The sequence below is a fragment of the Phyllostomus discolor genome, chromosome 12 (genome assembly GCF_004126475.2).
Source record: "Phyllostomus discolor isolate MPI-MPIP mPhyDis1 chromosome 12, mPhyDis1.pri.v3, whole genome shotgun sequence".
In the NCBI taxonomy this organism is placed as follows: Eukaryota; Metazoa; Chordata; class Mammalia; order Chiroptera; family Phyllostomidae; genus Phyllostomus; species Phyllostomus discolor.
In genome coordinates, this window is record NC_040914.2 from 35,716,460 (window position 1) to 35,744,341 (window position 27,882).

The 27,882-nt window shown below is 54.4% G+C and overlaps 2 protein-coding genes across 13 annotated transcripts in view; one reads left to right on the forward strand and one right to left on the reverse strand.

Annotated features, from left to right (window-relative positions):
- The first annotated feature begins 1,406 nt into the window (after positions 1-1,406).
- On the forward strand, positions 1,407-6,591 carry LYSMD4 (LysM domain containing 4). Of its 5 annotated transcripts, none has more exons than XM_028502394.2 (3): positions 1,407-1,482; positions 2,671-2,960; positions 5,274-6,591. In XM_028502394.2, the coding sequence occupies exons 2-3, from the start codon at positions 2,679-2,681 to the stop codon at positions 5,877-5,879; spliced, it is 888 nt and encodes a 295-aa protein (XP_028358195.1). In that variant the 5' UTR covers positions 1,407-1,482; positions 2,671-2,678; the 3' UTR covers positions 5,880-6,591. The 5 variants fall into 5 exon arrangements, with proteins under 5 accessions (XP_028358195.1, XP_035868847.1, XP_035868850.1 ...); XM_036012954.1 differs by having other exon boundaries at positions 1,431-1,556; XM_036012957.1 differs by lacking the exon at positions 1,407-1,482 and adding an exon at positions 1,593-1,698.
- Positions 6,592-14,086: 7,495 nt separating this feature from the next.
- The window catches only part of MEF2A (myocyte enhancer factor 2A), a 102,020-nt gene continuing 88,224 nt past the window's right edge, over positions 14,087-27,882 (reverse strand). For 4 of the 8 annotated variants that reach the window (XM_036012962.1, XM_036012958.1, XM_036012960.1 and 1 more), the window contains 5 exons: positions 26,928-27,115; positions 24,238-24,261; positions 21,340-21,466; positions 19,227-19,353; positions 16,150-17,879 (listed from right to left, as the gene is read on the reverse strand). In XM_036012962.1, coding sequence (XP_035868855.1) covers positions 17,525-17,879; positions 19,227-19,353; positions 21,340-21,466; positions 24,238-24,261; positions 26,928-27,115 — 821 coding nt within the window. In that variant the 3' untranslated portion in view covers positions 16,150-17,524. Of the gene's footprint in view, positions 17,880-19,226; positions 19,354-21,339; positions 21,467-24,237; positions 24,262-26,927; positions 27,116-27,882 lie in introns of all 8 variants that reach the window. The other 4 variants (XM_028502252.2, XM_028502253.2, XM_028502254.2 and 1 more) reach the window with 3 other exon arrangements.

A 27,882-nucleotide genomic window follows, 5' to 3' on the forward strand; every position in this document is an offset into this window, starting at 1 on the left:
ATGCTTGCTGAATGCCAGGTACCTGCCCAGCGCCAGACAGGTAAAGGCACCGCCTTTAAGGTCCCATGTCATAGGTGAACAAACTGAGGCCACCGAATCTTCTGATAGGTCCTGCGAGGTGGCACTGGATTCAAAGTCGGACCTCTGAACTCAGCACTTGTGGCTTTAGTCACCCCATCTCCTCATAAGGAGACTAAGTGTGTGCAGCAGAGACAATGTTAAAAGTGCAAATGCACATAAATAAAGCAATTAACCACTAGAACATTCTCTATAACACTCAGATGGACGTGGGGTGATGCTGCGGAGTATTTGCCCTTCACCTTGTTTTCCAGAGGTTTTCAGAACATTGCCTTTTATTCATAAACACCTTCTACAAGATGATTTGAAACGAGTGCGTTATTGTCCGCACGTGAGCTCAAGGAATTCAACCGAATCAAGAAATTCAACCGAATCCCCCGCTGTGGGAGGCCTCGGGTTTCTCACCATTAACCGAAGTCTTGCAGTGAGTCTGTTTAAATACCCTCATTACGTCCTTGGTAAATCCCTAAACCAGGGAGACAGAACCAAAGAATATACACACACATTTTAGAAGTTTCTGCTATAAAGCCACAAACATCCCACCGGACACCCCACCAGCAGGGCCTCTCTCCGCACCTGCCGTCTCAGGCCACGTTTCATCTCCTGTGCTCTGGGTGCCTTTCTTGTCAATTTGGTGAGGTCTCTCTCAAATAAGGATTTTAATCATGTATGGTCTTTGTTGCATTTATTTTGCTCAAGTTACTGTTTTGCTTTCCATGTGGATTTCCTTTTTTTTTGGATTGACGTTTTAAACGTCCGTGCTTTCGTGTGTGCGTTCACCCATTACTCTTAAGGTTAAGGAGTCCTCTGCCATCCGACATTTGATAAATTATAATTTGGGGGTGCGTGTTGTTGTGGTTCAGGGTTTCCATTGGTGGGCTTTTTTTATCCTCATGGGCGGGGCGGGGAGGAGCAACCTCCACCGGAGGACCCCTCGTTCACCTGAGCGAAGATACCCTGCTCTGCCAGGGGTCTCAAGCCCGTGACACCCCCCTCTACTGTGAATCCGCCCTCTCATTCCAGATTATTGACGTACAAAGAGGGACCAAAGGTTCACCTGAAAGTTGGGAGTGAGGCGTTCCCGTAAATTGCAACCCGCGGATAATAGGAGAGCGGTGGCAGTTGGGGGAGGGGGGGGGCGGGGCCCCGCCCCTGCTCGTTGCTCCGCCCCCGGACCAGGCCCCGCCCCTAGGCCCGTGCCTCGCCCTCCCAGCCTGGGTCTCCGCAGGAATTGTACTGACTTATCAGGACAGCCGGGTCTGTTGCGGTGTCCGCCCACCGCTGATTTCATTGGCTGCTTTGCGGTCCCCACCCCCCGAGATTCCCTGACTCCCTTAGCCAGCGAGCATGCGCAGTGGTGTCTGCAGCGCCGGCGGCGCGTCGCGGCGAATCCTGGGAGCTGAGTTACCGGGGTTTGCTCGGGGACTGAGGGCGTCTTGGTGCTGGTTGGTGGGGCTAAGGGAGGCCCTTGCGACGCGGTGAGTTTGCCTTGCTGTTAGGCTCAGTGACAGGCCACCCTCCTGCAGCTGGAGGGGCGGCCGCTGGAGGGGCGGCGGCGGCCGCCACCGTGGAGGACTGGCCCGAGGTTGTTGGGGTTGGAGGTCAGAGGTTTTGCCTTGTGTAAGTTGGGGCCCCGCCTGTCTAAGCGCAGAGGCGGGCCGCCCCGGGTTTTTATTGTCACGGAAGAGGCTTTGCGGGAAACTGAGATCTGGGAGTCTCCGGGGCCCCTGTAGGCTCGGAGTTCGGACGGGTGGGCACGGCCCCAACGTCGGGCCGCCGCAGGTGATCCTCGGGGTGTGGCGGGGGCTCCGGAGGGCGGGAGTGGGGGCGCGGAGTGGGAGGGTGTCGCGCTGGGGCCACGTGCTATCCCCGAACGGGCCGCCCCTCTGCGGCTCCCAAGGTCCCGGAGACAACTGAGGCTGTCATTCTCCGTGTTTGAGATTTCATTTCTGCCCGCCTCGGAGCGGTTTGCAGAGGGGAAAGCGGGTATTGTGGCTTTCGCACTTGGCTGGCAGTGAAAATAAAAACCAGACGTGGGGTGAAACGAAGGCAGAGGGACTTGTGAGAAAACCGGACGAATTTCTGAGGTTGGCAGGAATTTTCTCCTCACTTGCCTTCCGTAGTGTATAACGTAAAATGTTTCAGAATCAGAGTGCTGAATTCTTAGTTCTTCTAAGCAAATGGCTTTAATGATGGTACCTTGAAATGTGTGAAGTGGGACGAGAATTTTTCGTACCACGGTTCTGAGTTAAGATTCCCAGCCACTTCTTTACTGCTCGGCGACCACAGAGGTAAGTTTTTTTGTTCCTTTTGTGGTTTCAAGGAGTCACAGGTGTGGATGACGACTAAGGGAAGATAGAGAGGTTCTTGTATTTTCTGTGCAAAATATGCAAATAGGGAAAAAATGGTGTTTTTGCTTGCTTATCTCTCATGCTGCATTTCAGCGTAAGCACATTGTTTTGTACTGCTGGTATTTTTTGAGTATTTACCATGGTTCGGGAAAGGAGTCATCTCTGACAAGGCGCTTATCTTGAATGTGGTCAGAGGAATACAATGCCTTGTGTGGAATTAACCATGGGGTCTGGTTTTCAGTTAAGAAAATGAGGCAGAAGGGAGCGTTAACCAAGACCTTCCAAGGCCCGGCCATGGTCTGTGGGACTCGGAGCAGCCAAGTTTACGTGTTTGAGAATGGTGATGGGGACCCTGGGGACTCCTCGGAGGAAGAGTCCCACCGTGTGGCTCTGCGGCCGAGGGCCAAGGAGCGCCAGAAGAAGGGTGCCCACCACCCTCCCCACCCAGGAGCAGGGGACGTCGTATTGCTGCAGCGGGAGCTGGTCCAGGAGGACAGCCTCAACAAGCTCGCTCTCCAGTACGGCTGCAAAGTAAGACATCCCACAGGGGAAGGGGCCAGTGGCCCTCGGCTTCCGCCCATGTGGGGCCTCACTGATGCGTGGGAGCCCCTGCTGACCCTCCCCGACCCCAGCAGGTGGTTGGGAGAGACCTCTTGAAGTACTAGGACTCCCCTGTTTAGCCAGAGATGGAAGGCAGGTGGAAGTACTTTCAGTCCTGAAGCCTGGGCTCATAACAAGTGAGGGTTCGGAATCTCGGGTGAGGGGGATTTCCCCTTTCTGCAAAATATGTCTGCTCTTCCCTGCCCCTCCAAACCGTGTTTAAGACCTAGTGGGGCCAGCCCTGGCCAGTGGGGCTCCGTAGATTGAGTGCTGGCCTGCAAACTGAAAGGTCACCAGTTTGATTCCCAGTCAGGGCACATACCTGGGTTGCGGGCCAGGTCTCCAACTGGCGGCTTGCAAGAGGCAACTGATCACTGTTTCTCTCCCTCTCTTTCTCCCTGCCTTCCCCTCTCTCTAAAAATAAATAAAATCTTAAAAATAAAAAAAAACCTAGTGGGGCCGGAGATGCCGGGCAGAATTTACCCAAGATTTCTTAGGCATGCTCGCTTTTTTGGCTGCTTCTCAATTTCTGACCCTTTCCTGCTGGTTGTAACTTATTTCGTTGGCAAAGTTTTGTCTTCTCCCTTTTGCGATTGCATGATCGAGCTTTTGTATGCTGTGGATCCATATAACCCTGTCTCTCTCTCTCTCTTTAATTATGTTTTTAGCATTCAGAGTGATTAACAGTGGCAAAGTAAGTAGGAAAGTATTTACAGAATTGCTGCCTTTTTCTCCTGGTTCGAAACTGTATTTCGCTTTGCTGACACCATGCTACAAGTTTCTGTGGCTTTCTCTATGGCTACCTGAGCAGTCTGTTGATATGTAAAACATCTTTTCCCCCTTCAGCTGTCTGTCACTGTCTAACAAGGTTCAAATGGTTGAACACACCTGTGGGGTGTTGGGGGTGTTGGGGAGGTAAACGGGCAGGCCTCCAGAACACCCATGCTGGTCCTTGAATCGTACTGAAATGTACACGTTTGACCCTTCTGGTCGGCCTCTGGGGGCTCACTGCGTGGCTTCCAGAGCATGAGCGGGAAAAGGAACGGCACCCTGCAAAGAGCTGAACACACGCACTGAGTTTCTTCGAACGGTGACATGTAATGGGTCCGTGAAGACTGTATCGTGCTTCGAATAAGTGATGAGTCTTCCCATCCACATTAAATACATGTGATGTGAGTTTGTCAGAGACAAAGGCACAACGGTCCCAAGCACCTGTGCTTCAGTTTCAGGACATCAATTAAAAATGTCCCTCACCCCAGTTTAATTAGACGATTGAAAACACCTGCTAAATAATTAAGACGGCGGCGGTGCCTCGGATTAGACTTTGTGTCAAGGTCCGTTGGCTGTGCTTACACTCTCCGAGTGGACGTAAGTGTTAAAACTGCGGAGTCCGCCTCTGATTTTCTTTGACATTAGCTCGAGGAAGGGTTTATCTTTGATTTACGTCCCTCTTTCTTAAATCTTAAAGTGGGTTATGGGAGGTGTTTATGGTGAACTTTGTTACTTTGTAAAACGCGGAGTGCTGTTCCCTTCTCCTCCAGCACTAATACCGGAATAGAAGGTTTCAGTCCCTAGTTTCCCACTTGGATCCTGATTCCCCATGTGCTTCTAATTATCCTAAGTGTTGTGCAACCCTCCAAGTGAATTAACTCTGAGTCCCTTTTATTTAAAAACTAAGTCTGTATGCCGTGCAGCACTTGTGCAAAAGAAAATGTGATAGGATGCTGGAGGCACACCCCTTAAAAGGTTATTGTTGGTAAACGCTGTTTTGCACGCCTGGCCAGCTGGCCGGGGCTCTGTTTGCACGGTGCCCCGGTGCACGACAGCGGCTGAACTGCGTCCCGCTGCGGGAGGGCAGGCAGCCAGACGGGGGCGCTGTTGCCTCAGGAGTTAGCAGCAGCAGACCTGCACCCGCCCGCCTCCCACCCCGGGCTGGTGTTCCACCTGAAAGCATTTGGTTGCAGTCACGCTGTAAACAAACGCAAGAGTCTTTTCCGAAACTGATCTTAAGTTGTTCAAAGATGAAAATGTAGAGGAAATTTGGATAATGAAGTTGTACATTAAGGCCAAAACACACCGTTCTTTAGCCTAAACTCATTTTGCGTGTAGGCGCAGCTTCCCAGTGTCTTTGATGGGCTGGAGCAGGGGGCGTGGCCCGCCCTCCCCAGAGGCTGGGGCGCTGTTGGGATACTGGTGCTAAGGAGCCCCGTGTATTTCGTGATGTTTGTCTCCGTGGTTCCCTAGGTTGCAGATATCAAGAAAGCCAACAACTTCATCCGGGAACAAGACTTGTATGCTTTGAAATCTATTAAAATTCCAGTGAAAAACCATGGGATCCTAACAGAGACCCACAAAGAACTCAGACCCCTCCTCGGCCCGTCCTCCGAGACCAGGGTGACCTTCGAGGAGCAGCCGGACCAGGACGGGGCGGCCGCCAGCACCGCCGCCAGCCCGCTGACGGATTTCTTCAAGGGCATCGACCAGAACATCGAGCACGCGGTGCGGTCGGAAATCTTTGGGAGGGACGGTTACTGCGTGGAGCCCCCCGATCAGCTGCTGCCCCCGGCCCCCGCGAAGACGCCGGCGGACGGGGCGGACTGTGGGATTCAGTGGTGGAATGCTGTCTGTATCATGCTTCTCGTGGGCGTCGTCTTACCTGTGTTCTATCTGGTCTACTTTAAAATACAAGCCACAGGGGAGAGTCCTGGGAGCTGGAACGCAACCGCTGTCCCCAACGGCTCGGTGGCGGTGAGTGCGGTTCCGGGGCACGCCCCCAAAGCGGCGATCCCAGTGGCAGCCACCCCCTCTCTGGACGGCCCCCTCAGACCCGCCGCCTGGGTGGGGAACTAGCTGCGGCTGCTGCGGCTACAGGCTCGGGTAGCGACGGGCCCCTGACCCGCATCCGCTGGCACGGCCGCCCCCTGGGGTGCTGCGCTGACTGCCCTGTGGGATCCGACCCATTCCGGAAGCCACCAGCGTGCCCTCACTGAACACCCTCGTCGAGTGCGCGTGCCCGTCCTCGCCGAATGCACGGCGGTGGAGCCGAACCACCCACGCCCTCGGCCGCGCGCGCACCCTGGAAGGCGCAGCAGGAGAAGCACTGACGCGTGTTTGTGGGGGGCTGAGTGTCTTCACGGCAGCGCTGTGCGGCCCCAGATGGACGTGCTGGGGAGGAGAGCGCTGGCCTCCGCCGGCGCACCTGCGGGGTGGGAGCCCGGGGCTGGGCTCTGGGCGCCGGGCTGTCGGCAGTGGTCCCCGCCCGCCTGCCGCGGAGGGTGACCGGCTCTGACCGGCCTGAAGGGGCCCCTGTCTGCCCGGCAGACGGCGCAGTCCAGTCGTGAATGCCGCCCTGCCTCGTGTCTGCCTCACCCGTCCGCCTTTGTGAGGCAACGCCACTTCTAAAATAATAAAAAACGCCCTAAACCCTGGTTGCCACAGGGTTCCATTTGTCACCACTGACTTCACCGCGTGGGGCCCAGGGTCCTGTGGGAACATGACTTTTGCCCGGCAAAGAATGAATGCTGGATCCTCCAAACGGAATAAAATAATTTCTTCTGTGAAGGAAAGCTGATTCCTGGTTTGGTTTTGTTTTCTTTTTTCTTTCTTTTTCCTCTAACTGGGGGGCTGGTGATTCAAAACTAAAAGACTGGGACATGATGGAGAAGACGGGGGTAATGGCATCCCGGGCTTGTGCCCAAGGTGAAGGTCACCCACCGTCTAGCTGACTGGTCTGCATAAGGTGCTCGAAACTGTTCACTAGGTCTGCACACCAGAGGCCATGAAGCTTGCTTTCTCCATATTTTATTACATTTTTAGTGTTTTTCAGGAGTTATTGTTTCAAAGAAGCGATTGAGTGTGTTCAGTCCTTTTGGGTGAACGGCGGCCCCCACCTCTGAACTGCAGTGCTGGGGGCTGGTGCTGGCGGTGGGGGGCGAGGTGCACAGAGACCTGAGAGCAGGAGCCTCGGTCACCCCTGTCCCTGCCCTCCTGGGGGAGGCCGCTCTTTCCGCTGCCCCTGCCTTAGCTGAAGCCCAGGCTTGAGGGGGAGCGAGGGGGGCCCTGTAAAGACAGCTCGCAGAGGATATCTGAAGGTTTTTCTTTCTTCCTGTGGTTGGGGTGTGTGTGTGTGTGTGTGTGTGTGTGTGTGTAAGAGATGCAGTTGACGAACAGCACTGTGGAAGTCTAAGGTGCACAGCATAGTGATTTGACTTACCAGTGTAGTGACGTGATGGCCGCAGTGAGTTTAGCTAGCATCCACATTCTCACAGATACAAAAAGGGGGGGGGGTTCCTTGTGATGAGAACTCTTTTAAGATTTGCTCCTAACGAGGTTCACGCGTCTCACTTGGCAGTGTTCACTGTCGCCACCGTGTGCCGTTACACCCCAGTCCTCACTGGCCTCGGAACTGGCACTTTGTCCCTCTGCCCACCTCTGCCGTGTCCCCGCCCCCTGCCTCTGGTGACCCCAGATCCAGTCTCTTTTTTTCTATGAGTTTGGCTGCTGCTTTTGTTTTAGACCCCACATACGAGACCGGACAGTGTCTTTTTAGAAGGCCCATAAGGGCCTTCCGTCTCCCGTGGTAGGGTTGCCTTTTCTATGGTGCGGTATTTCAGTGTGTGTGTGTAACTTCTACATCCATTTATCCTCCACGTCTTGTATGTAAAGCTGCTATGAACACGGAGATGCAGACACGGTGTTTCCGTTTCCTCTGAGTGTGTTCCCAGAGGTGGACCTGCTGGTGTTGGGAGCCGCCCTGCCTGGTTTCAGGAGTTGTAACCCCCCCTCAAGGCTAAGGCTGAGTGGGCGACCTTCAGACCATAAGCCACCAAGGAGACAAAGCTTATCTCCCTGGCAGGAGCGCCACTTCTGCTCCTTTTACTTCATCCATAACTGGCCCCCAGTACTTGGTTGGTTAGTCTATGATGGGTAAGATTCCCCAAAGGGAAAATGACTTAAGACAGGCACGATCACGTGGGAAGAAGCCCCCAGGGAAGGACTTGGGGGCTACAGCAAAAGGGGCTGATGGACCCTCACCCCTCGGCTTTGACAAAGCCTGAGTCCTCATTCTGTCTGTAAGAAGTCTCCTAATCTCTTGGCTGCCTTACTTCCCCTGCCTGACTTAAGCCTGAAACAATGACAGAGGGTGGTGCAGCCCTGTGCTGGAAAGGGCGGGCTCCCCAGGCCATCAGGCCTGAGAAGAATGTGTAAAACCCTGTGAAACCTGCTTTGCTAAGAATGTTCTTAATTAAATGATAAGGTCCAAGCAGGAAATGAGTTTGTCTCCCATAGTTTTGCAGCCCTTTAGCTATTAGACCCTGACTCAGAACAGGCCCTCAGAGTTCTTTGTATGTTATCTATCGTTTGACCCTTACTGTCTGACCATGATTGATGAGCTTTACGTGTATTCCTGTGCAAGCGAATCTGATAAAAGCCCATTGAGGAACAGGCTCCTGGCCCTCCTCCTTTGAGAGATTGGCCACCTTTCCTCCCCAAGCAGATCATGTCTCCGTAGACTTATTCTCATCTGCGGTGGCTGGGGGGTCCCTGTGGGCAAAGCCCCCCACATGCTGGGTCCCAAGGTCATCTCCTTTTGACGTTCCGAGGAGCCTCCCCCGCCCCGTACTGTTGTCCACAGCAGCTGCACGATTCACAGTCCCTTTGGTCCACGTCCTCCCCAGCTTCTGTCACCTCTGTCTTCCTGACGGTAGCCGTCCTAACAGGTGTGTGGTGAGGGACGTTGCGCACCGTTTCATGCACTTGTTGGTGATTCATGACTTCTTTGGGAAAATGTTGAGGCCCTTTGCCCATTTTTAAATGGGATTTTTTGGTTTGGTTTGGTTGGTTTTTCCCTATTGAGTTGTGTGAGTTCTGTATACATTTTGGATATTAACCCCTTGTTAGATATAAGGTTGCAAACACTTTTTCCCATTCCAGGGGTTGTCTTTATATTTTGTCGATGGTTTCCTTTGCTGCGTAGAAGCTTTTTAGTTGGATGTCATCCCGCTTGTCTATTTTTGACGTGCTGGTGTGTGCTTCAGCGGTCAGACCCAAAACTCCTCGCCAAGGCCGGTGTCAAGAAGCTCACTTCCTACCGTGTGATTTCACTCAGGCGGGGAGTCAGATGAGGAAAAGAAGCTGACAAACCGAACGGAAACCGACTCCCAGGTGGAGAACCAGCTGACAGCCGTCAGCGGGGAGGGGTTGGCAGAGCTGGGGCGGGCGGAGGGGTTGCACAAAACAGTAAAAACACAACTCACGCCGACGGCAGCATGGACAACAGTGTAGAGATGGTGTGCTGTGGAATAAGATGCCTGAGACCTATATAACTTTATTAACCCGTGTTGCCCCAACAAATTCAATAAACAATAAAGGTAAAAATAAATTTTAAAAAAACAAAGACGCTTACTTCCTACAATTTCTTCTAGGAGTTTTATGGTTTTCAGTCTTCCATTCAAGGCTTTAATCCACTTTGAGTTAATTGTTGTGATGGGTGTGAACACCAGTTTTCCCAGCGCTATTAGGTGAACAGGCGCCCCCTCTTCTCCAGCGAGTGTCCGCGGCTCCTTTGCCCACCGTCACTGCACTCTGTCGGCGTGCGCTTCCTGGACCTGGGCTCCCGGTTCCGTTCCGCCGGCTGGTGGCTGTTTGGTGCCGTTCTCCCACTGTCCGGCTGCTGCAGCTCCCGGGACCGGAGCTCCCAGGGCCACAGCGTTTGGGTCACTGCAGCGCTCTGATGATGACACCTCGGAGCCAGGGGGTCTGCTGTCCCCCGCCTTGTGCTCTCTGGTCACGGCTGCCAGGATCGAGAGTCTTAGTGCCCCCCTGAAAATCAGGGCTGTTTCTCCTGCTTGTGTAAGAGGAAAAGATGCCACTGGAATCCTGAGAGCCATCGTGTGGCTCTGCGGGGACTTTGAGGAAGGCGGGTTTTTACCCACGTCACGCCCCCCAGCCCGTGAGCCGGGCATGCCTTCCCACGCATGTGCGTCTTCAGAGTCCCTCATCCGCTCTGTGTCACGCCCAGTGTCGGGGTCCCTCACCATCGCGGTTAAACTGGTTCCTGGGTGTTTTGTTGGTTTTGATGCTGTCCTACGTGGGACCTTTTCCTTTCTTTTTTTCCAGATAGTTCACCGTTAGCATACACACACACACACTACTGCCTTTTGAGTGTTCCTCTTGTATCCTGGACCTTTCCTGGATTTACCGAACGGTTTTTTGGCGGCATCTTTAGAATCGCGTGGTATATATAAAATAGTCACCTTTAAACGGAGGCAATTTTACCTCTTTTCCAATTCTGATGCTTTTTATTTCTTGCCTGCAGGCCTGTCGCCGGGCCCGCCAGCACGGTGCAGAGTAGGCGCGGCAGAGTGGGCACGCCGTCCTTGCACCCCACCTCCAGGGCAAGGTCTCGGCCGGCCACTGTAAGCAGGATGTCAGCCGTGGGCTTGTCTCGTGTGGCCTCTGTTAGGTTGCCGCATATCCCTTCTCTGCCCAGTTGGTTAAGAGTTTTTTACCCCAAACGGGTGTTGAATTTTGTCGGTGCTTTTTTTGCATCTGTCGAGATGATCGTAGGATTTGTAATGTTCCTTTCGCTAAGGAGGTGTGTCACAGTGACCGGGTTGGGGATGCTGAACCGTCGCTGCCTCCCTGGAATAAATCCCACTTGCTCCTGGTGAATGGTCCTTTTCATGTGCTGCTGACTTTGATCTCCTAGCTTTTTTTTTGGGGGGGGGGGTGCATCTTTGTTCATCAGGGATGCTGGCCTGTAGTGTTTTTACATTGGCTTTTTCTAGCTCTGGGGTCAGGGTAGTGCTGGCCTTGTAGAATGGCTTTGGGGGTGTTCCCACTCTGATTCTTGGAACAGTTTGTAAAGGACTGGTGTTCATTCCTCCAGGGTTTGGTAAGGTTGACTAGTGAAGCCGTCTGCTCCAGGCTTGCTTTGTTCGGGTGGTTTGGTTATTGATTTAGTCTTCTCACTAGTAACTGGTCTGTTCAGATTGTTTGTTTGTTCCTGCACCAGCCTTGGTACGTTGTTTCTGAGCTCTTGGTGGGCTGTTTGTCAGAATTTTTCTGGCTCCTCCAGGTTGCCCAGGTCTGCCACAGCCATCCTTGGCGGCCTCTTGTCCCTTGCACTTGTGTGGTCTCTGCCACCGTTAGCGGGGAGCTGTCTAGTAGTGATCTTGGGTGGGGGGCAGGGACCGGGGAAGCTGGGGTCTCCCCTGTTCCCTCTCCCCACCCTGAATTCCCGTTGCTCTGTACTGCCTGACTGCTCTGGCTGGGGCTTCTGGAACGTGTCCTCTCCGACCGTGGGGGGTGGTGTCCGCTGTGGACGTGAGTCAGGTACGGGGCCTTCGGCGCGCGGGGCACACCCCTGCCACGCGCGGTTTGCCGAGCTGCGTTGTCAGGAAGGGCCGTGGTCTCGTGTCAGCGGACCTTCGGCATCTGGGGGGGTCCTGAGATTGCCACCCGTCCACCCCTCTGTCACGGCAGGGTGGAGCACGGTGTCACCGGAACACCCTGCTGCCCCAGGGGCGACCCCACCTGCTCATGGGGAATGGTTCTCGGGCGCTGTTGACTTCGGCTCGCTCATGCTTCTTGAGTGTGTGTTCATGCCCGTAGCCGTGAGGGGCAGCGGGCTGCGGTCTGGTTCTCACGCTGTCCTTGTCCGGCGTCGGCGCCAGGGTCGTCGACCCTGCCCCGCAGGATGAGTTTGGGATCATGCGTCCCCTCTTCATTTTCTGGACCTGAGGAAGGACTGCAGTTAGTTGTTCTGATCATTGGCTAGACTTCACTCAAGAAACCTTCTGGCCCCGGGCTTTCCTGTGCCGGGAGGGGCGCGGTTGGTTGGTCGGTAGGTCAGGCTGCTCCCCTGGGACCGTCTGCTGGGAGGGTCTGTTCCTTCAGGACTTGGTCTCGGTGGGTTTTGCTCTAGGGATGCACCCAGTTAATCCAGGGCCCCACTGTCGTCGTCCCCTGCAGCGCCTTGCCATCCTGCGTAAGTCGCATCGGTTTTGTCATTTCCAGTTCTGGTTTTTTCCTCGTGTGGTTTGAAGGCTTCCCAGTTTAATCTTTTTTTTTTTTAAACTGGCTCTTAGTGTCATTGATCTTTTCTTTCTGATCTCTACTTCTTTTATTTCTGCTCTGTGCTGTTTCTCTTTTTTTCTGCTAAGCCGGGCTCAGTTTGTTCCTTTTGAGTTCCTTGGGGCGCACCTGTAGGTCTGAGACCCTCGCTGTTTTTACATTTCCATTTATTGCTGTGAACTAACTGCCCCTTTAGGAACTGCTTTCCCAGCATCCCATGGGTTCTTGTCACTGTTTCCATTTTCATTTATTTCGAGGTGTTTCTTGATTTCCCTTTTCATCTCGTTGTTGGGGAAGCAGCTGGTGCAGCACTGGCCCCGAACACAGACAGGCGGGGAGCACATGGGGGGGGGGGGCAAGGAAACGCCCCGAGTGGGGAGGGGCTTCCCACGGAGCAGGGGAACCCAGCAGAGGGCGTTCTTCGTGGCCACAGCCGAAATAATTCACGGAACAAAGTACTGCTAGTGCTAGATTATAGCCCCCAGAATCACGTAAGTACCCTGAGTCCATAACGAGGTCAGCGGCTGACCACGTGGAGAGAAGGGATGGCTGCCCCTTGCAGAGGCCCCACCGCGATGCAGGGCGAGGCGGGGAAACAGCTGCAGACAGGGCGCTGTGGTGCACGGGCGAGAGCTCCAGGGGGCATCTGTCTGGTCTCAGGAGCTCCCGGAATCACCTGTCAGTCACAGTCCGCACGGGCCGCACAGACAGACATCGGCCTGGACCCGGTGCCGCCCCGGCACACATCGGTCTGTGTGCTCCTCCCGGCACGGCCAGCTCGCTGCTGCCGAGACGGACTGGGCAGACCCACACCGAGGGGCCCTCTGCAGACCACCCATCCATCTGGTGTGGGATCCAAACCAGATCCTGTCTCGGGCACAGACCTCGCGGGGAAACCGGGACATTCAGGTGCTGTACTCAGTTAACACGCAGCTGTGTCGGCGTGAAGGCCTGTGGTTGTGTGCGTGTTAACACCGGGGGAGACGGGTGTGCGGGAACTGCCATCTCTCCAGCTTCTTCGGAAGTGAGTTGAACATGAAAAGGGGCGGGCGGTGACACCGGCTGGTGCAACCGTGAGTTCTCGTCCTCCGGCACCGTCCCTGTGCTGCGGCCGCGAGTGTGTGGCAGGTGGGAGTGTGGCTGGGATGCGCCCCTCTGGGCACAGCGCATATGCATCCCCCGTGCTGGCAGCTAGGCTTACGCAGCCACCCAGGGCTCCCCTCCCCAGGGTGTTGGTGCTTTGGTGGAGCCGGAAGAAACACTGTGTCCCCCCAGTTCCATGCCGAGGGGTCGGCCCTGTGACCCCTCGAGAGGCCCCGGACGGAACAGGCCGGAACCACCCAGCTGGCGCAGAGTCAGCTTCAACGTGCAGCCGGGGGGCCGGCACCCGGGCGCTGACTCGGCAGCCCAGTGAATGGGTTTTAAATAGCTGCAGGTGCGGCGGAGTATTTTTAGCCGCAGCACTCAGCCACCTTTCAGAAACCTCCGAATAGCCTCCCTCTCGCCAGCAAGTACCGGCAGCAGAAAAATTTAGCTTTTAATTTAATTGACTGCAAGAATCTGCTTAGCTAGGCTTTTAGAAGGCAAATCGGAGGAAGAGAACTTTCCACTGCACGTCTCCCCCACCTATTGCTTTTAGAAATAAAAATTCATTTAGGAGATCTGTCTTTGGCTGCCCCAGCTCAGCATTATGTATGCACTTCGGGCAAAACGATTTCGCCCGAAGAGAGAGAGAGAGAGAGAGAGACAGACAGACACTGACTTTAACAGTAGCCACCCCGCTGCTCACCTCCCCTGGCGCTCTGGTGTGTGCGTGTCCTGCGTGCAGGGCCGATGCTGGGGACCGGCTTGCTGGCTGCATCCTAGGGACCCAGGGCCAGGCTGGGGGGGGGGGGGGGGCCGGGGCGCAGAGGGCGTCCGCAGGCGGATGGGGGAGGGGCGTGGGGCCGGCTGGGGCAAGCACGACAGAGTCTGGAGTACACAGGAAAAGCCAGTCTGTCTTTACTGTAGTGAGTGCAGGATACAAATAGTTTACAACAACCTCTAGCATTTTCTTATCCATTTGATAAAAAGTTCACTATCATATTTATTGTATAATGAAGAAAAAACAACACAGCAGGGAGAAGTCGAGATTAACTTAGTTTTCATCTCAGGGATGGCAACAAAGTCCAGCTTGTGCCGCCAAACGGTTTCACGTGGTCAAACCGCGTACAGCTTCTTGTGTGAACTGTTGACTACAAACATTTACCAAATACATAAATCTCTTTTAAAAAAGCCATTTTAAATATAGCAAAGCAGTGTCTTCTTGCACAGCAAAGTGAAGAAAGTTTCTACAGAGAAAGGAAAGTTGTACATTTGTAAAATCTTGTTCACATTCTAATAATCATCTAGCGTCCTAGGATCCAATGCCAGGAGTTTCTGCTTCCCTATTTACTATGTATTTCTTGTGCGCGTGATGGTCGATACAGAAAACGTGTGGGTGCTTGTTAGCTGTCCCTCTGGGGAGAGGAAGTGGTGAGACGGATGGTTCCTTTCAGAACAAACCCCTGATCGGGTCTCGAACACAATGGACGGAATGGGGGCTCACGGGATGGAGTTTGGGGCGGGACCGCCTGCAGGCCTGGGGGGTGGGGGGCGTCTCCCTCCGCCGTCAGGGGCCGCAGGGAAGCACGGCCGTCGGAAACCGTGCTGTAACCAGTGCAATTCACGCTAAGCTTTTTTTGTTTTTGTCTTTTAGTAATAAAATACTTCATCTGCATGGATGCATTTTTCTTGTGATGGTGTCATACAAAACACTTCGTGTGAGAGGGTGTGAGATGGAGGTCCTAGGGAGCCCGTCAGCGCCTCCGCCGGTCTGAGCCGCGCGCGCGCGCATCGGAGCTGCGTGCGTGCGTGCGTGCGTGGGGCCGAGGTGGGGGGCTGCCTGCCGGGCCCGTGTGCTCGGGGTCCCTGCACGTGTGGGAGAAGGGCTAACAGTCGAACACTCGGTTCCCGAGAACGGAGCACATTGTTACTTGGTCAGTGAGATTGAAATACAAACTCCGAGCCTTGTGCGAGGTTATTTTAGAAAACAGTAGTTGTACTGATTAGAAACCTGCATAGAAAGAAAGACTATTGAGACACAGTCGGAAAAGCCATCTCTTAAGGCACACAAGAAAATAGACAGTAAATGTGATGGTGTCCACTCCCATGCCAGTGGACAGCAGAAGGTCAGGAACATGCAGAAGCAACAACGGAAGGTAACTGAACACTTGCAGAGCTGTGGGCGGGCGGGCGGGTGCGTGCGGTGAGGGTCGTCTTGGAAGTTGGGTGCTGGCCTGGTTCCGACTCGGTGTGACTGCGAAGAAGTGTGCCTGCGAGGAAGTCGTTCAGAAAGGTGGGGACGCCCTAAAAGCGAGTCCTCGGTGAGTGAGGGGTGTCTGCGCTGGTGCGCCCCCTGCCGGCCGCCCTGCCCTCACTGTCCCTGGAGGGACCCCGCTCTGCAGCTGCCGGCGGCTCCCACCCAGGTGCCGCTCAGAGAACCTGCCTGGTGACCTGTCACCGAGAGCACCTAAGGGGAGAGCACCTAAGGGGAGCCCCAAAAGGGATGCAATTTAGGGGGAAAACAATGCAAGTACAAATTGTAGGTAGCTGCTCACTGTTAAGTGTAAAATATAAAATAGCAGCATTTTTAAACCCTCACTCTCTTGGAGTTTCTCAGGAAAAGTAGTACTTAAAAATCTGTGGTAGAAGATCTGCAGGACTTTGAACTCTGCTCGTGGCCCAAGCCCAGATCGGGGACGCCCCGCTGCCCCCCTGCAAGCGTAAGTAAGGCCTTGGTGGGGTGGGAGCTGAGGGCTCGTACCCTTCCTCCTCAGAGGCGGGGAGGCCCCCCCATCGTTCACCACTCTGGAACCTTTGTGCTCATCTGGTTGGCCGTCTTCGCTAGTGCCGGGTCAGCCTCTGCTGCTAGTGCTTCCTCACAGAAGGCAAGGTTTCAGTAATGCCTTACAAAACCTGCTACAACACACTGTATATTTATGCAGGATGAACGTAACACCCATTTTTTTGCCACTTTGCTATTTATGCACACATATAAAATATATAATGATGCTCAATCCATACAGCACAAAGATTACAAGGCAACACCACACACTCACCACCAGGGAGGGCCCATACACAACCCCGGAAGGACTGGGCTAATAATGAAAATCCGAAGTACAGTATATTTAACAAAATAGTAAATATCGAACAGTGAATACTCTACTCAACAGGGATCTCGCCTCCCCCCCAGATTGGCGGCAAATCCACAAAAATATACTTTTTAATCTGGTGACCATACAATACATAGGTACTTACATCAAAGGTGATAATATATTTAAGATGCTATTTACAGAACGTTTGGCTCAACTTTTAATTTATATATAGAATAGTAAGTGTTCATGGCTTTTTTTTTCCAAGGTTCTGCTTGCAAGATATTTTTTTTCCCCTCTTAGAATAAAACTAAAAAGTTAAAACAAGATAAAGCTAGTCTCTTAAAAAAAAGTTAAAACATACAGCTTTGGCTTATATAAATAATTCATAGCAGAATGTTTCAAAAGTAGTGAATATAATTTTATATATAGTCATCAATTCATAAGGGTGTTTTCTTTCATATAAAATATACATGAGCTAAAATCAGTTTATTTTTTAAGATACGAATGTAAAAAGAAACTTCTGACATATTCCAATTATAACTTAATATATTAATTTATTTTGTTAATGCTCTATATTTCTAGGCTAGTATTTTCTGAAAATCTCATGCGTGTTTTCTCTCTTTTATTAGCTAAAGATCACTTTTTTGACCCAATACATTTTTGCACGTGCAAAACAGTTACGTGTGGGGCTTTTTTGTTTTGTACTATCGACAGCCCTTTACCATGCACCCCTTTGCAAAAGAGACCCATGCCAGGTTGGGTGGGTAATATAAATGACGTTTTATGTACAGTATTGCTTTCTCGGTTCCTGCTTTCCTACTGCTCTGGTCTACAAAGCACGTCTCCGCAGCACTACAGTCACCGCACAGGTAAATACGACAGGGAGGGCCCTCGAGGCTGCCGCAAGCTAGTGTGGGAGGGTGACCTACGGGCACACGTTTCTCTGCAAAAACTGGGCGTCGCACGGAGCCCGGGGAGACGCCGGACTAGACTCTGCCTGCAGGCGCCTGCTCTGCCGGGGACGCGCACCTGCAGGCCGACGGGGGGCTGCAGGTAAGTGCCTGACTCTGCGAATGCAACACACACCCACGCACACACTCACACCCACATACATACATACGTGAAGGGCAGATATGTATGTATGTACATATAAATATATTTACCTCGTGTCCGCACCAACCCCCTTAGCTACGGCGGGCAGCTCACTGCAGTAACACAGTACCAACCACCGGCCCGGCGGCCTTAGGTCACCCAGGCGTCCATGCGCATCCGCTTCACAGAGGGGCTCTCTCTGTCCTCGGCGTTCGGGGGCCGGCTGAGCACAATGGGCGAGTGGAAGTCCCCCCGCGGATCCTCCCGGTCACTGCCGTCATAGGAGCTGCTCGAGCTGCTCAGGCTGTCCACGGGCGAGCGCCCCACTTCCTGCCGGGGCTGCGGAGCTTGTGAGGGTGGCGGCGGCGGCGGCTGCTGCTGTGGCTGCTGGAAGCCTGACGGGGTCACGCGATCCCGGGGAGGTGAAATCGGCTCTGACTTGATGTTGATGTTTTGGTTGGTGTTGATGGACAAGTTCGAACCCTGAGATAACTGCCCTCCAGAGCTGCGGGGAGAAGACGACAGTAACGTTAGGTGGCTGTGGGCATCCCTGCGTGGTAAGGACAGGGCAGACCGCCTGACTGAGGGGAGCCCCCTCGGAGACCCTGCCCGGCTCCCCGAGGCCAGCTTTGGCCGTTCCCGTCAGTGCTTGGCCCCAAAAGGAGACCACATCTCCCCGGCAGGAAAAACCCCCAAAACAGTCCAGTCAAGCCCTTCGGGGTCCAGTGCTGTGCATGGGCTGAGCCCCAGGGGAGCCACTGGCACCCTGACTCCTGTGCCCCACCCCCCTTCCGCAGCCGGGTCTCACTCTGGCCATGGGAGGCAGGACACCTGTGCTCACAGCAGCTCCGCCAGAAACCAGCCACGTCGCCCCATTCCCAGAGAGGAACTGGTCTCTCACAGGTAAGCAACTTGCTCGGGGCAGGACAGGAGGGTGTGCACAGCTCTTCCCTGCTCCAAGCGCCAGGCCACGTCCCCACTTCAGTGGGGATGTTTGCAGGACGTTCATGCGGGGGGCAGAGCGTTTGTTGCCCTGCATCCCTGGGGGACTTTCGGGGAGGAGGAGGGGCACCCTGAGCCCACAGAGACCAGCTGGGGCTGCGTGCTGTCCCCTCTTCTGGGACGCTGTGCGCCCCCTGCCCCGCTGCTCTCCTGGGCACCTCGGGACGCCCTGCTCACTCACGGGGCAGGCAAAAGCAGCTCACAGTTCATGTGGGAAATAAGCCCATAATAAACACAAGAAGGAGTTGTTTCGCGTACTCACAACTGTGAACCTACTTTTGCCCACCCTGTCAATCCCCACACCCAGTCTGAGTGCTGTGTCCTGTGGAGCCGCTCCCGGTGAGGACAGGCCCCGCCCCTACGGGCAGGGAGAGGACAGAAGGCACCGCTCGCTGTCCTCGCCTCTGCTGATGGAGACGTGTGCGCCCAAACACCTTCCAGCCGGACACAGGCTGGGAAGTAGGGGTGGGAGCGGGTGGCTCTGTCGTGGTGCGACTGGTAGTTGGGGTACCCCCTGCCCCCTTCAGTGTGCTTGTGGGGAGCCCCGCTCCCTGGATTTTTAAGGAAGGCCCGTGCACAGTACCCAAGCTGTTACATGAGAGCCTCATAAACCCAGTTCTCTCCAAATACTCGGGCCACCCAGACACTGCAGAACCGGGAGGGCGGCAGGCCCAGGGAGCAGGTGGGGGACCGGCCGCGTGCCGAAGAGGGGACAGAGGGCACAGCGGCCCCCCTGCCTCTGCTCGGGGCACTGAGGACTGTCCTGCAGTGTCCCTGGGGAGAAGTCCCTGGTACGAAGAGGGCGTGCACAGCGCGCAGTGGAGACGCAGGGAGGCCTCCGGTTACTCACACCAGCGAGCTGAGGGCGGCCTGCCCCAAGTGGTGCTGCTGCCAGGCCGACACCTGCCCCAGAGACAGCATCCCCGGGGAGCCGAAGCCTTGCAGGGCCGACAGGTCCGCGCTCGTCAGCGAGTAATCTGGAAGAGAGGGCGGCGGGGCTCGGGTCAGTCTGTTTGCCCACAGTGGCCCCAGAGGCTCCTAGGCCGAGAGGAGCCAGGGACCCCCCCCAACCTGAAACAACAGGCCTAAGGGCCTAAACCCCACAACATACTTTCTTTTGGGAGGTTTATAGAGTTGGCTGCATTTGATTGGGATTATTTCAATAAACTAAATTGCAATTTTGTACTAAATATTATTTCACAAAAAGTTGAGATGCTTTTCCAGACTTGTCAATGATACAGAGGCTGTGCTGCACAACTGTTGCTTTACACGCACATACTCACTGCCACCTCTGTGTGCACACGCACATGTCCCGTGGCCCCCGCAGCGGTGGTGGGGACCAGGAAGGTCCTAGCACCCCTCCTGGAAGCCGGGCTTGGTGACATGGACAGGGAGCACAGGGACTGTCCCTGACTGCCAGCAAAATATTTTCACGCTCACAAGAACCACCAGGTTACGACAGAACACCCAGTTTTTGTGGACGCTCTGTCCGTTCACAGGTGGCACTGTTCCGGCCCCAAGTTAACCCTGGTCTCCTCCATCCCATCCTGAAGGGCAGCGGCAAAACTCGTTTCCGTAGCTCGAGAGAGGTGTTAATGAAGTTGGTTTCCCGGTGAACTAACATCATTTTAAAAAGCAACTGAATGTCTCACAGAACTAGGAAACCCAAGAATGTACACGGAACCACCGCAGACCCTGATCGGCCACAGCACCCCCGAGAGCGAGCCAGGCTGGGGGGCCGCACCGCGTGCCCTGGGCAACACTCTCAGGCCGTGAATGCAAGGAGGGCGGCTGCACAGGACCCGCACATGACTGGCCCCACGCCTCTGCGGCCAGTGCGTGTCTGACCGAGGCGGCGGGAGTGTGCAGTGCGGGAGTGAAGGTCTCTTCCATGCATGGTCCAGGAGAGTTGAGCAGGTACGTCCAACAACAAACAAGCAAGCCAGACCACCACCTCACGTCCGAGAATAAACTCACCGTGGATGAAAGACCTAAAGGTGACCTCAGGACCCAGGGTGCACCTGGCGCCGCCCCAAGACCATGCCCAGGAGCACACAGGCCCTAGCTTTACCCCAGACTTGCGGCTCATGGACTTGGATGTTTTTTCATGCTGATCATAAGAGAATGTTGTCAACATTTAATCATCTAAGAGACACCTGTTTTCAACAAAACCTCTTAAAAGGGTTTGTTCTACATGAACAATTTGGAATTAAAGCGGCCACCACACGGACGGCCCCACAGCCCGCAGGGAGCTCCACAGAGCAGTCTGGAAGCCCGTGATCAAGCACCTACCCTCGAGTCTGAGACGAGAGCATCTTTATTACCGTCTGCTCACGAGGAGCACAAAGAGCACAGCCCTGCATTGCGGCGTCTGCACCATCGGCCAGGCACAGTTTCACCACGTCCCTCTCCTTCCGCTGACGGTCAGGAGTCCGGCCCAGCGGCCACAAGGGGGCCCACACGCAAGTCCGCCAGGCCCCAGAGCGCCCAGGGTCCTGCCCTCTTCAGCCCACTGAGCCAAAAACTAGACCTAACTGAGGGACCAGTTCCTCTCAGGTAGGCACTGACCGACCGGTTCTGAGGACAAACGACAAAGGTCCAGTTCCGTCCCTGAGCCCCGAACCACAGAAACCACACTGGCAGTTACAGAGGCACCGCCGTGGCCAGCACAGCGAGCTCGCCGCCACCCCCGCGTCCTGAGCGGGCCGGCCGGGCGAGGAGCCAGACCGTCTCACTGCACAGCCTGGAGGAGCAAGACAGTGTGCGCGGGGAAACGGCACAGAAGGGCCGGGCAGCGGAAGTGCATGCCGGGAGATCGTTCTGTGACCGGCGCTGATGTCCGAGGCTGGCGGGCATGTCTTTTACTGTACCAAACGGGAGTCTAAAACACTGGGTGCAGTATGTCTCAATAAACACTTTTTAAACCCCCCACAAAAGCACGCGTGGGGCGCGGGCGGGCTTACCAGTGTTGTAGGCGGTGGGCATGGCCGAGTACACGAGCCCCTGCGGGGGCAGGCTGGGCGTCGCCACGGACACGACCGGGGTGGCCAGGGGCTGCGCGGCCTGAGAACTGCTTATCCTCTGGGGGTTCTGTGAGGGGAGAAAAGAGGGACACGTGCTGTCGGGCAAGTGTTTATGTTCAGACTTCGCATTTTAAAAATAACATTCGATCTGAAAGTGGCATTTTTCACAGTTCTATGATGTGTCATTTCCTGAAGCAGTGCTGATGTGAAAACCTTAAAAATAAATACTAATGGGAATAACTAAATATTGAATTTTAAGGGACATGTTTCCACAGTAATCATTCATTTTCCCCCTCTTCATGCAGAGTTTACTGATGTCAGAGGTGCACCCACAGCACAGAACCTGCATTGGGAGGGGCAGCTCCTGCGGGGGGGGGGGGGGGCTCGTAAACAGGGCCTCGAAGCCGCCACAGGCTGGGCCGGGTGGCTGGATAGAGGCTCCCTGCAGGCTCAAGTGCCGGCAGGCCGAGAAGTCATTAGTCTATAAAGAACTGTAATTCCTCAAGTGTGAGGATCAATCAAACTACTTCCAAGTCTGCAGCTGGGAGGTCTGTGGGGGTGTGTGTGTGTGTGTGTGTAGACTCTATTCTAGACTCACAGGAAAGTGGAGGGGAAGGGGCAGAGATCCCTGTGTCCCCCCTGCCCTCAGACCCGCGCAGCTGACGTGGTTTCTAACAGCACGTCCAGGCCTGCGTCTCATCCGCCCCCGGCTCCCCTGCAGGCAGGGCTGCTGGAGACCGTGGGTGCCACAGGCCGTGGGTGGGCGACAGTGAGTGCCTGCGGGCCGACTCCGCCTGCCTGTCCTGCCTGCCCTGGGAGCGGGCGAATTGAGTCCGCTTTGAGTTCTGGAGTCCGACGGAGACGGCTGCTGTCCCGTGTCGTGTGCGACAGAGCCCAACTGGCTCGCAGGAGTGCTCCCCACAACCAGGGGCCAGCGGGACGAGCGCACGCCACGTTCTGTGGGACAGGAGGCACAGCCGGGCAGCTGCCCTGCGGGGCCCCAGCCGCACCAGCGGACGTGCGGCTCAGCCCCCCGAGATCACGAAGAAGCAGAGTGACTCGGGTTTCTCTGCCACATGTCCGGGGAGGAAGGCCTTGGCTCAATCTAGGTGCTTGGACGTCGACTGTGTGATAAGGGTCCAGGTCTCGGTTTCCTGCTTTCTGGTGTGTCTTTTCTATACAATCTTTAGTGAGAGTCGTTAGACCCTTCGGTGCATGGCTGGACCGCCCAGGACTGTGTCCCAGGTGCACCGCGGTGCCGGGACCCCCTCTCACCTCCCGTCTGTCAGGCGGGGGGCGGTGACCCAGGCAGCCTGCCTGCAGCGCTGCCGAGAACCTTGTGATGGAACTGCGCACCACATGTGTGCAGCGGGGCCTTACTGCCCCACTGCACGCTCGGGCCCGGGATCCCTACAAAACTGGTGGAAAAGGGTCAATGTATCTCTTCCTTCTGACCCACAGCTGGTGCCTGGAGCTGCCATGGGCCGCCTTTGCAGCCCGACTCTCACAGGAGTCTTCATTGTGGGCTTCAGGACACCCTGGCCTCCCTGAGGAGGGCCAGAGCCACCCATGATTATATCCCAGAGTTCAAGCCGGCACGAACAACTTTCTAAATTCTAACAGGGTGTTAGGCACTGAGATTTATCAGAGTGAGTGACTTCCAAAACCACTAGAGGGCGATATATTGCCAGATAATTCACAAGGCAGCCTTCACAACAACTTCTAGTATGAATTATTTTATCTCGAATTGTAAACTTCCGAATTGTAAACTAAGGATTTGGTGATCGATGCTGTATCACTGTTTTCCCAACAGGCAGTCCAGATCTGCACACGGTGTAACCCAGCACTACATGACAGCTGACTAGCGCATTTTAACCGACACAAAACCGTGAGAGCAAGCACTAACTTAAAGGATGAGCTCGCTCCCACTTGAAAACCAGAGCAGTCATTCCTTTGAAAGACACACTGTGCACAACACACCAGCATGCACATACACGTCAATAAAACGGACGCCCCCCCACCCCATGCTTCCATGCACCCGCGCTCTCCCTGCCGCAACCTAAACGTGGGCAAGTGCTCGTCCCCGGGGGTGCTCCCATCAGAGCTGATCCTGAATTCACACGCTCGCTTCTGTGAGGCCTGAGTGTTAGTTCCCGAGGAAAAACCAGATCAACTGAAAGTTATTTTTAGCCAAACTTACTTTTCTAGAAGAAAAGCAAATAGAAATCATTTGTTTTGGGGAAAAAAGGTATTAATGGCTACTTTTGAGAATGGAATATCTTCTGATAAAAAGGAGTACATTTGTGCACAATTACAGATATTCCTTTGGTAGACAGGGAACTCCTTTGTGGCTCAGGGCCTTTCATGCAGCATGAAATAATTCCAACTCTGTGAAAAAGGTGACCTCACCAAAAATGATGTAATCACTTTGAAAGAAAGAGAAATAACACAAGACCATGTGTTACAATCTGAGGAACTTTGAAGGTGAAGTCATTTTCTAAAAATATGTCAATAATTTGGGGAGCTGTATAAGGTATTTTTCATCTGTAACAAAACCTGTAACGAGCATCTCGTGACCACGGACAGCTGTTGTCTCAAAACGCCTCACTCCAATGCTCCCTCCCACAAATAAAATGGATCAAAATACTCCATCAGGAATAGAAAATCTCGACACTGTTGTTACCAGTGGATTGGTTTAGTTATTCAAAGTGTTTGGACAGTGTTTAATGACAAGAAGGAATCTGTGTGACACGGGAACACTGGTTGGTAAAACCGTGGGAGAGAATTAGTACTTTCCACACCTTCTCCAGCTCCCCTCAAGCAGAAACCCACACTCACCAACTCCAACTCCTCTTCCTCCGACTGCACTCAGAACACAAGAGGGATGAGAGTTACTCAGACTGTCGGCATTCAGCAATAAAGTACTTCTTAACAAAAACATGTTATTTGGACACTAGTGGTTGCTGGAAATTCTAAATAGGTCATTTTATATGCAATAAATACAAATATTAATTATTTATCGTCTCTTTACTTGGCAGTGGATTTTGGGAGCCCGGGAAGTCTCTGGCATTCCCTGGGGCCAGGGTTCAAAGACAGGCTCCCCCGCCTCCATCTGCTTTTCCACTGGCTGCACCCCTGCCACACGGGCTGCCGCCGCCACACTGAAACGGGGCTCCCCGTCCCCAGGCCGGTGCGTCTGGGTCCTTGAGAAGGAGACCACCTCTGGCCTCACATCTCCACCCTCTCAGCCCGGCCCCACCTGGGCACACACCTCGTTTGTCTCCTGTTAGAGTCTCTGCTCCTCCGGCAGAAGTTGTTTGTCCTCACCCCCCACAGTAGCTGGCACAGACTTAGGAAACCACGAGGTCTCACACATCGGTTAGTAAGTATAACAGTTTTACACAACACAGATTTGTGTATGCATGTCGTTTGCAAATACTGTTTTCCTATGAAGAAAGTGACCGCCACAGAGAAAACCCCCAACAGGAAGAAAAGGAGGCCGCGGGAGGAGCGGCCTGAGAACCAGGCGCAGGAGGGAGACGACCAGAACCTGTTTCCTCCTCGTCTCTCACACCTAGAACATGTTCACACGCTACAAATAATCGACCAGCTGGTTTTCTCCTGTTTTACTTAAGTCAGGCTTCTCTGTCAGTCTGTGAAAGGTGTCTGTACAGCCGTCACTGATACATGAAGCCTCAACCTGAAAGGAGGTTTATCTGCAAAGAAGTGGCATAAAATAGGAGGGAGGCTGGGTATTTGTCAGGGTGGGGTGGGGGGGTCACAGCCGGCCAACAACTGTCTCACACGGGGCAGAATGCTCCTTAACTCGAGCCGTGGACAGTCGAGAGCCCCCGGCTCTGGGACCCCCACCAACACACGAGGGTGCGTGTGTGTGCCTTTCGCTGGGCCCTGCAGGGGTATGGGTGGAGGTAGTGTGTGGTCCATTTGGGGTATTGCCTGGAGATGCTTCTGCTTTGAAAAACCAGAGATAATCTTGACCAGTTGCTAAATGCCCAGATGCAGTTTGCCCGGAAACTTTGCCGTTTACTAGTAGTTCTCACGAACGTGGCCGAGCTAGTGCCCCTTTCCCGGGACCCTCGGGGCGCCAGGGTCACTGTCCATCTCGTCACAGATCAGCACAGAATCTCTGTCCCACCGGAGAGAGGGGAGAAGGGTCCGGGCTGGACTCCCGGCCCCCCAGGAGGGCCTGTGTCAGCGTACTCCCCCCCACGGCTCCTGGAGGAGTCGGGCCCGCCGCCCCCTCGTGGCCCCAGCCTGGCCAGGGAACGTGTGGCCTCCGTCCACTCCCCAGCCTCCTTGCTTATTACGTCCTGCTGCCTCGCCTCCCTCGTCCAGGCCAGTCAGTGTGCGCGCTGCCCCCTCCCCAGGTGGAGTCGGGGCGTCAGCTGCCCTGAAGCGTTAGCTCTACCACGGGCTCTCGGAGACCTGAACTTTTTGTCCGTCCAACTGTTTTCACTGAAAGACCGGGAGGGACATGGCCTCCAGCTTTCTGTGTCTTCAAATGAAAAAGTCCCTCCTTGTTTTTTGAGCTAAAAGCCTTTGGCCCTGGTCTCTCCTGTGCTACGCTGGGGAAGCTCTGACGTCCCCCTCACGCCCCCTCCCTGCCCAGCCGAGGTCGGTCTGGGGTGGGTGGGACCCGCGTGTGAAGATGCTCGGGCACCCCCACAGCGGTGCACAGACTCAGAGCTACTGTCGGAAGCCCGAGCGCGCCGCTTTCACGTGCAGGAACGCAAACGCCGAGTTCCAGCAGCCACTCAGCAGGCAGAGCCGCTGGCACATCACACTGCCTGTCGGCAGTGCGACAGCTGCCAAACTCAGTGTTTTAAAACTGCACACATATTCTACTTTTTTCCCTACAAGAGACGAGGGGGGCAAACCTACTCTGCTTGAAGACACAGGGCTCAAAAGTGAATGAGGCTGGAACTGTGAGGACACCACCAAGGTCTGGGCTGGGGAGACCTGTGCTCTTCGGAGACTTAAGGGAGGAGGTTATTTAAAGAGGAATGAATCAAAGCTCATTTGGAGAATAACTCATTCAGGTTTACACGCATTCTTCCCTAGTCTACAACAGTGCTCGTTGGTGTGCAGAATTTCCTAGCCAAGCATTAACACACTGTCTCCTCCCAGAAGAGCGCGTGCGGTGGACCGCTGGAGGTGTGCGCAGGGCGGAGAGAGAGCACTTCAGTCGGGCGGAACTGATCAGTTCGGGGACGAGACCTCGAGGTAAAGACCCCAGCCCGGTAAAACTGCTCAGAACTAACCTCTCCACATTTAGCTTTCATTTTAAATAACCATCAGGCAGATTTATTTATTTCCCATTTGTCCACCATCTGATTTCTGTGTATTTAAAAGAGACTTGTTTCTGCAAATGCTAACTTCAAACAGACGTCACCATGAGGAAAGAGCCTGGATTCTGTGGCAGCACGGAACACCCGAAATGAAGGTGCAGACCGACCGTGAGAAAACATGCGACTCAGAGCCGGGCCCCGAGCAGGGGCTGGACGTACCAGTGGCGGCATCATGCCCTTGCTGGACGGAGGGATGACCACACGGAGGTCTGGCTTCCGGCTGTTCATGGCCAGGTTGCCGCCGCCCGGAGGAGGGGGCGACTTTGTGGGCATGACTTTGCCCACGCTGTTTGCACCAGTAGTTCCAATCAGATTTGGAGAAGCTCTCGAGTTAACGAATCCATTCCCTGGAAGACAGAAGTATCGCTCATTAACATAAAAAGAGCCATTCAAGTAAGTTGGTATGAATATGAAGCAAGGTTTCCCCAGTTCTGACTTCAAATGAGTTTTCTAAGAAAACTCGTTAGTAGCTAAACCACGTACCTCTGACTATTTTGAAAATGAGCAAAGGAAGTTAACCAAAGTCTGAAACACACGTAAAGCTCAAGATTAAGGCCACGTGTGTTCAGCCTCACTGCTTGGACCTGCTGAGGCAACACTGGAAACACAAGATGCATTTCTAACGGAGCATCTCCTAGCGGGGCCCGAGGCGGTGGAGGTGTCACGGGAACGCTCCTGAGACCAGCCTGTTCATCCCCCCCCCGCCCCCCACCCCAGTGACAGCAAGGTGGCCCCACCAGAGTCCGGGCGCTGGGCAGGTACCAGGGCACTGCCTGCCTGCACTGCCGTTTGCTCGGCCTCGGCTCCGGGGCCTCCCTGCCACCACGCACTCCCTCCTCCGAGCTGCAGCTCTGCCGTCTGTTTCCTCAGCTGGGATGGGGGTCTTCGTGGAGTATCTCTGGTTTATCTGGCCGGAATCCCCCCGTTTCTGCTTTTTAACTTTCTCTACCAGAAATGCCTGTCTCTCTCAGAGAAAATGAGGAAACAGGTACACTGTGGTGTGTGTCCTATACACGGGCACCCATTGAGAAAGAAAATAAATGTAAGACAGCATCCCTGTTTCCATGGATACTGCGGTCACTGGAGTCACGTGCCGCAGCCCTGTGGCTTGGGC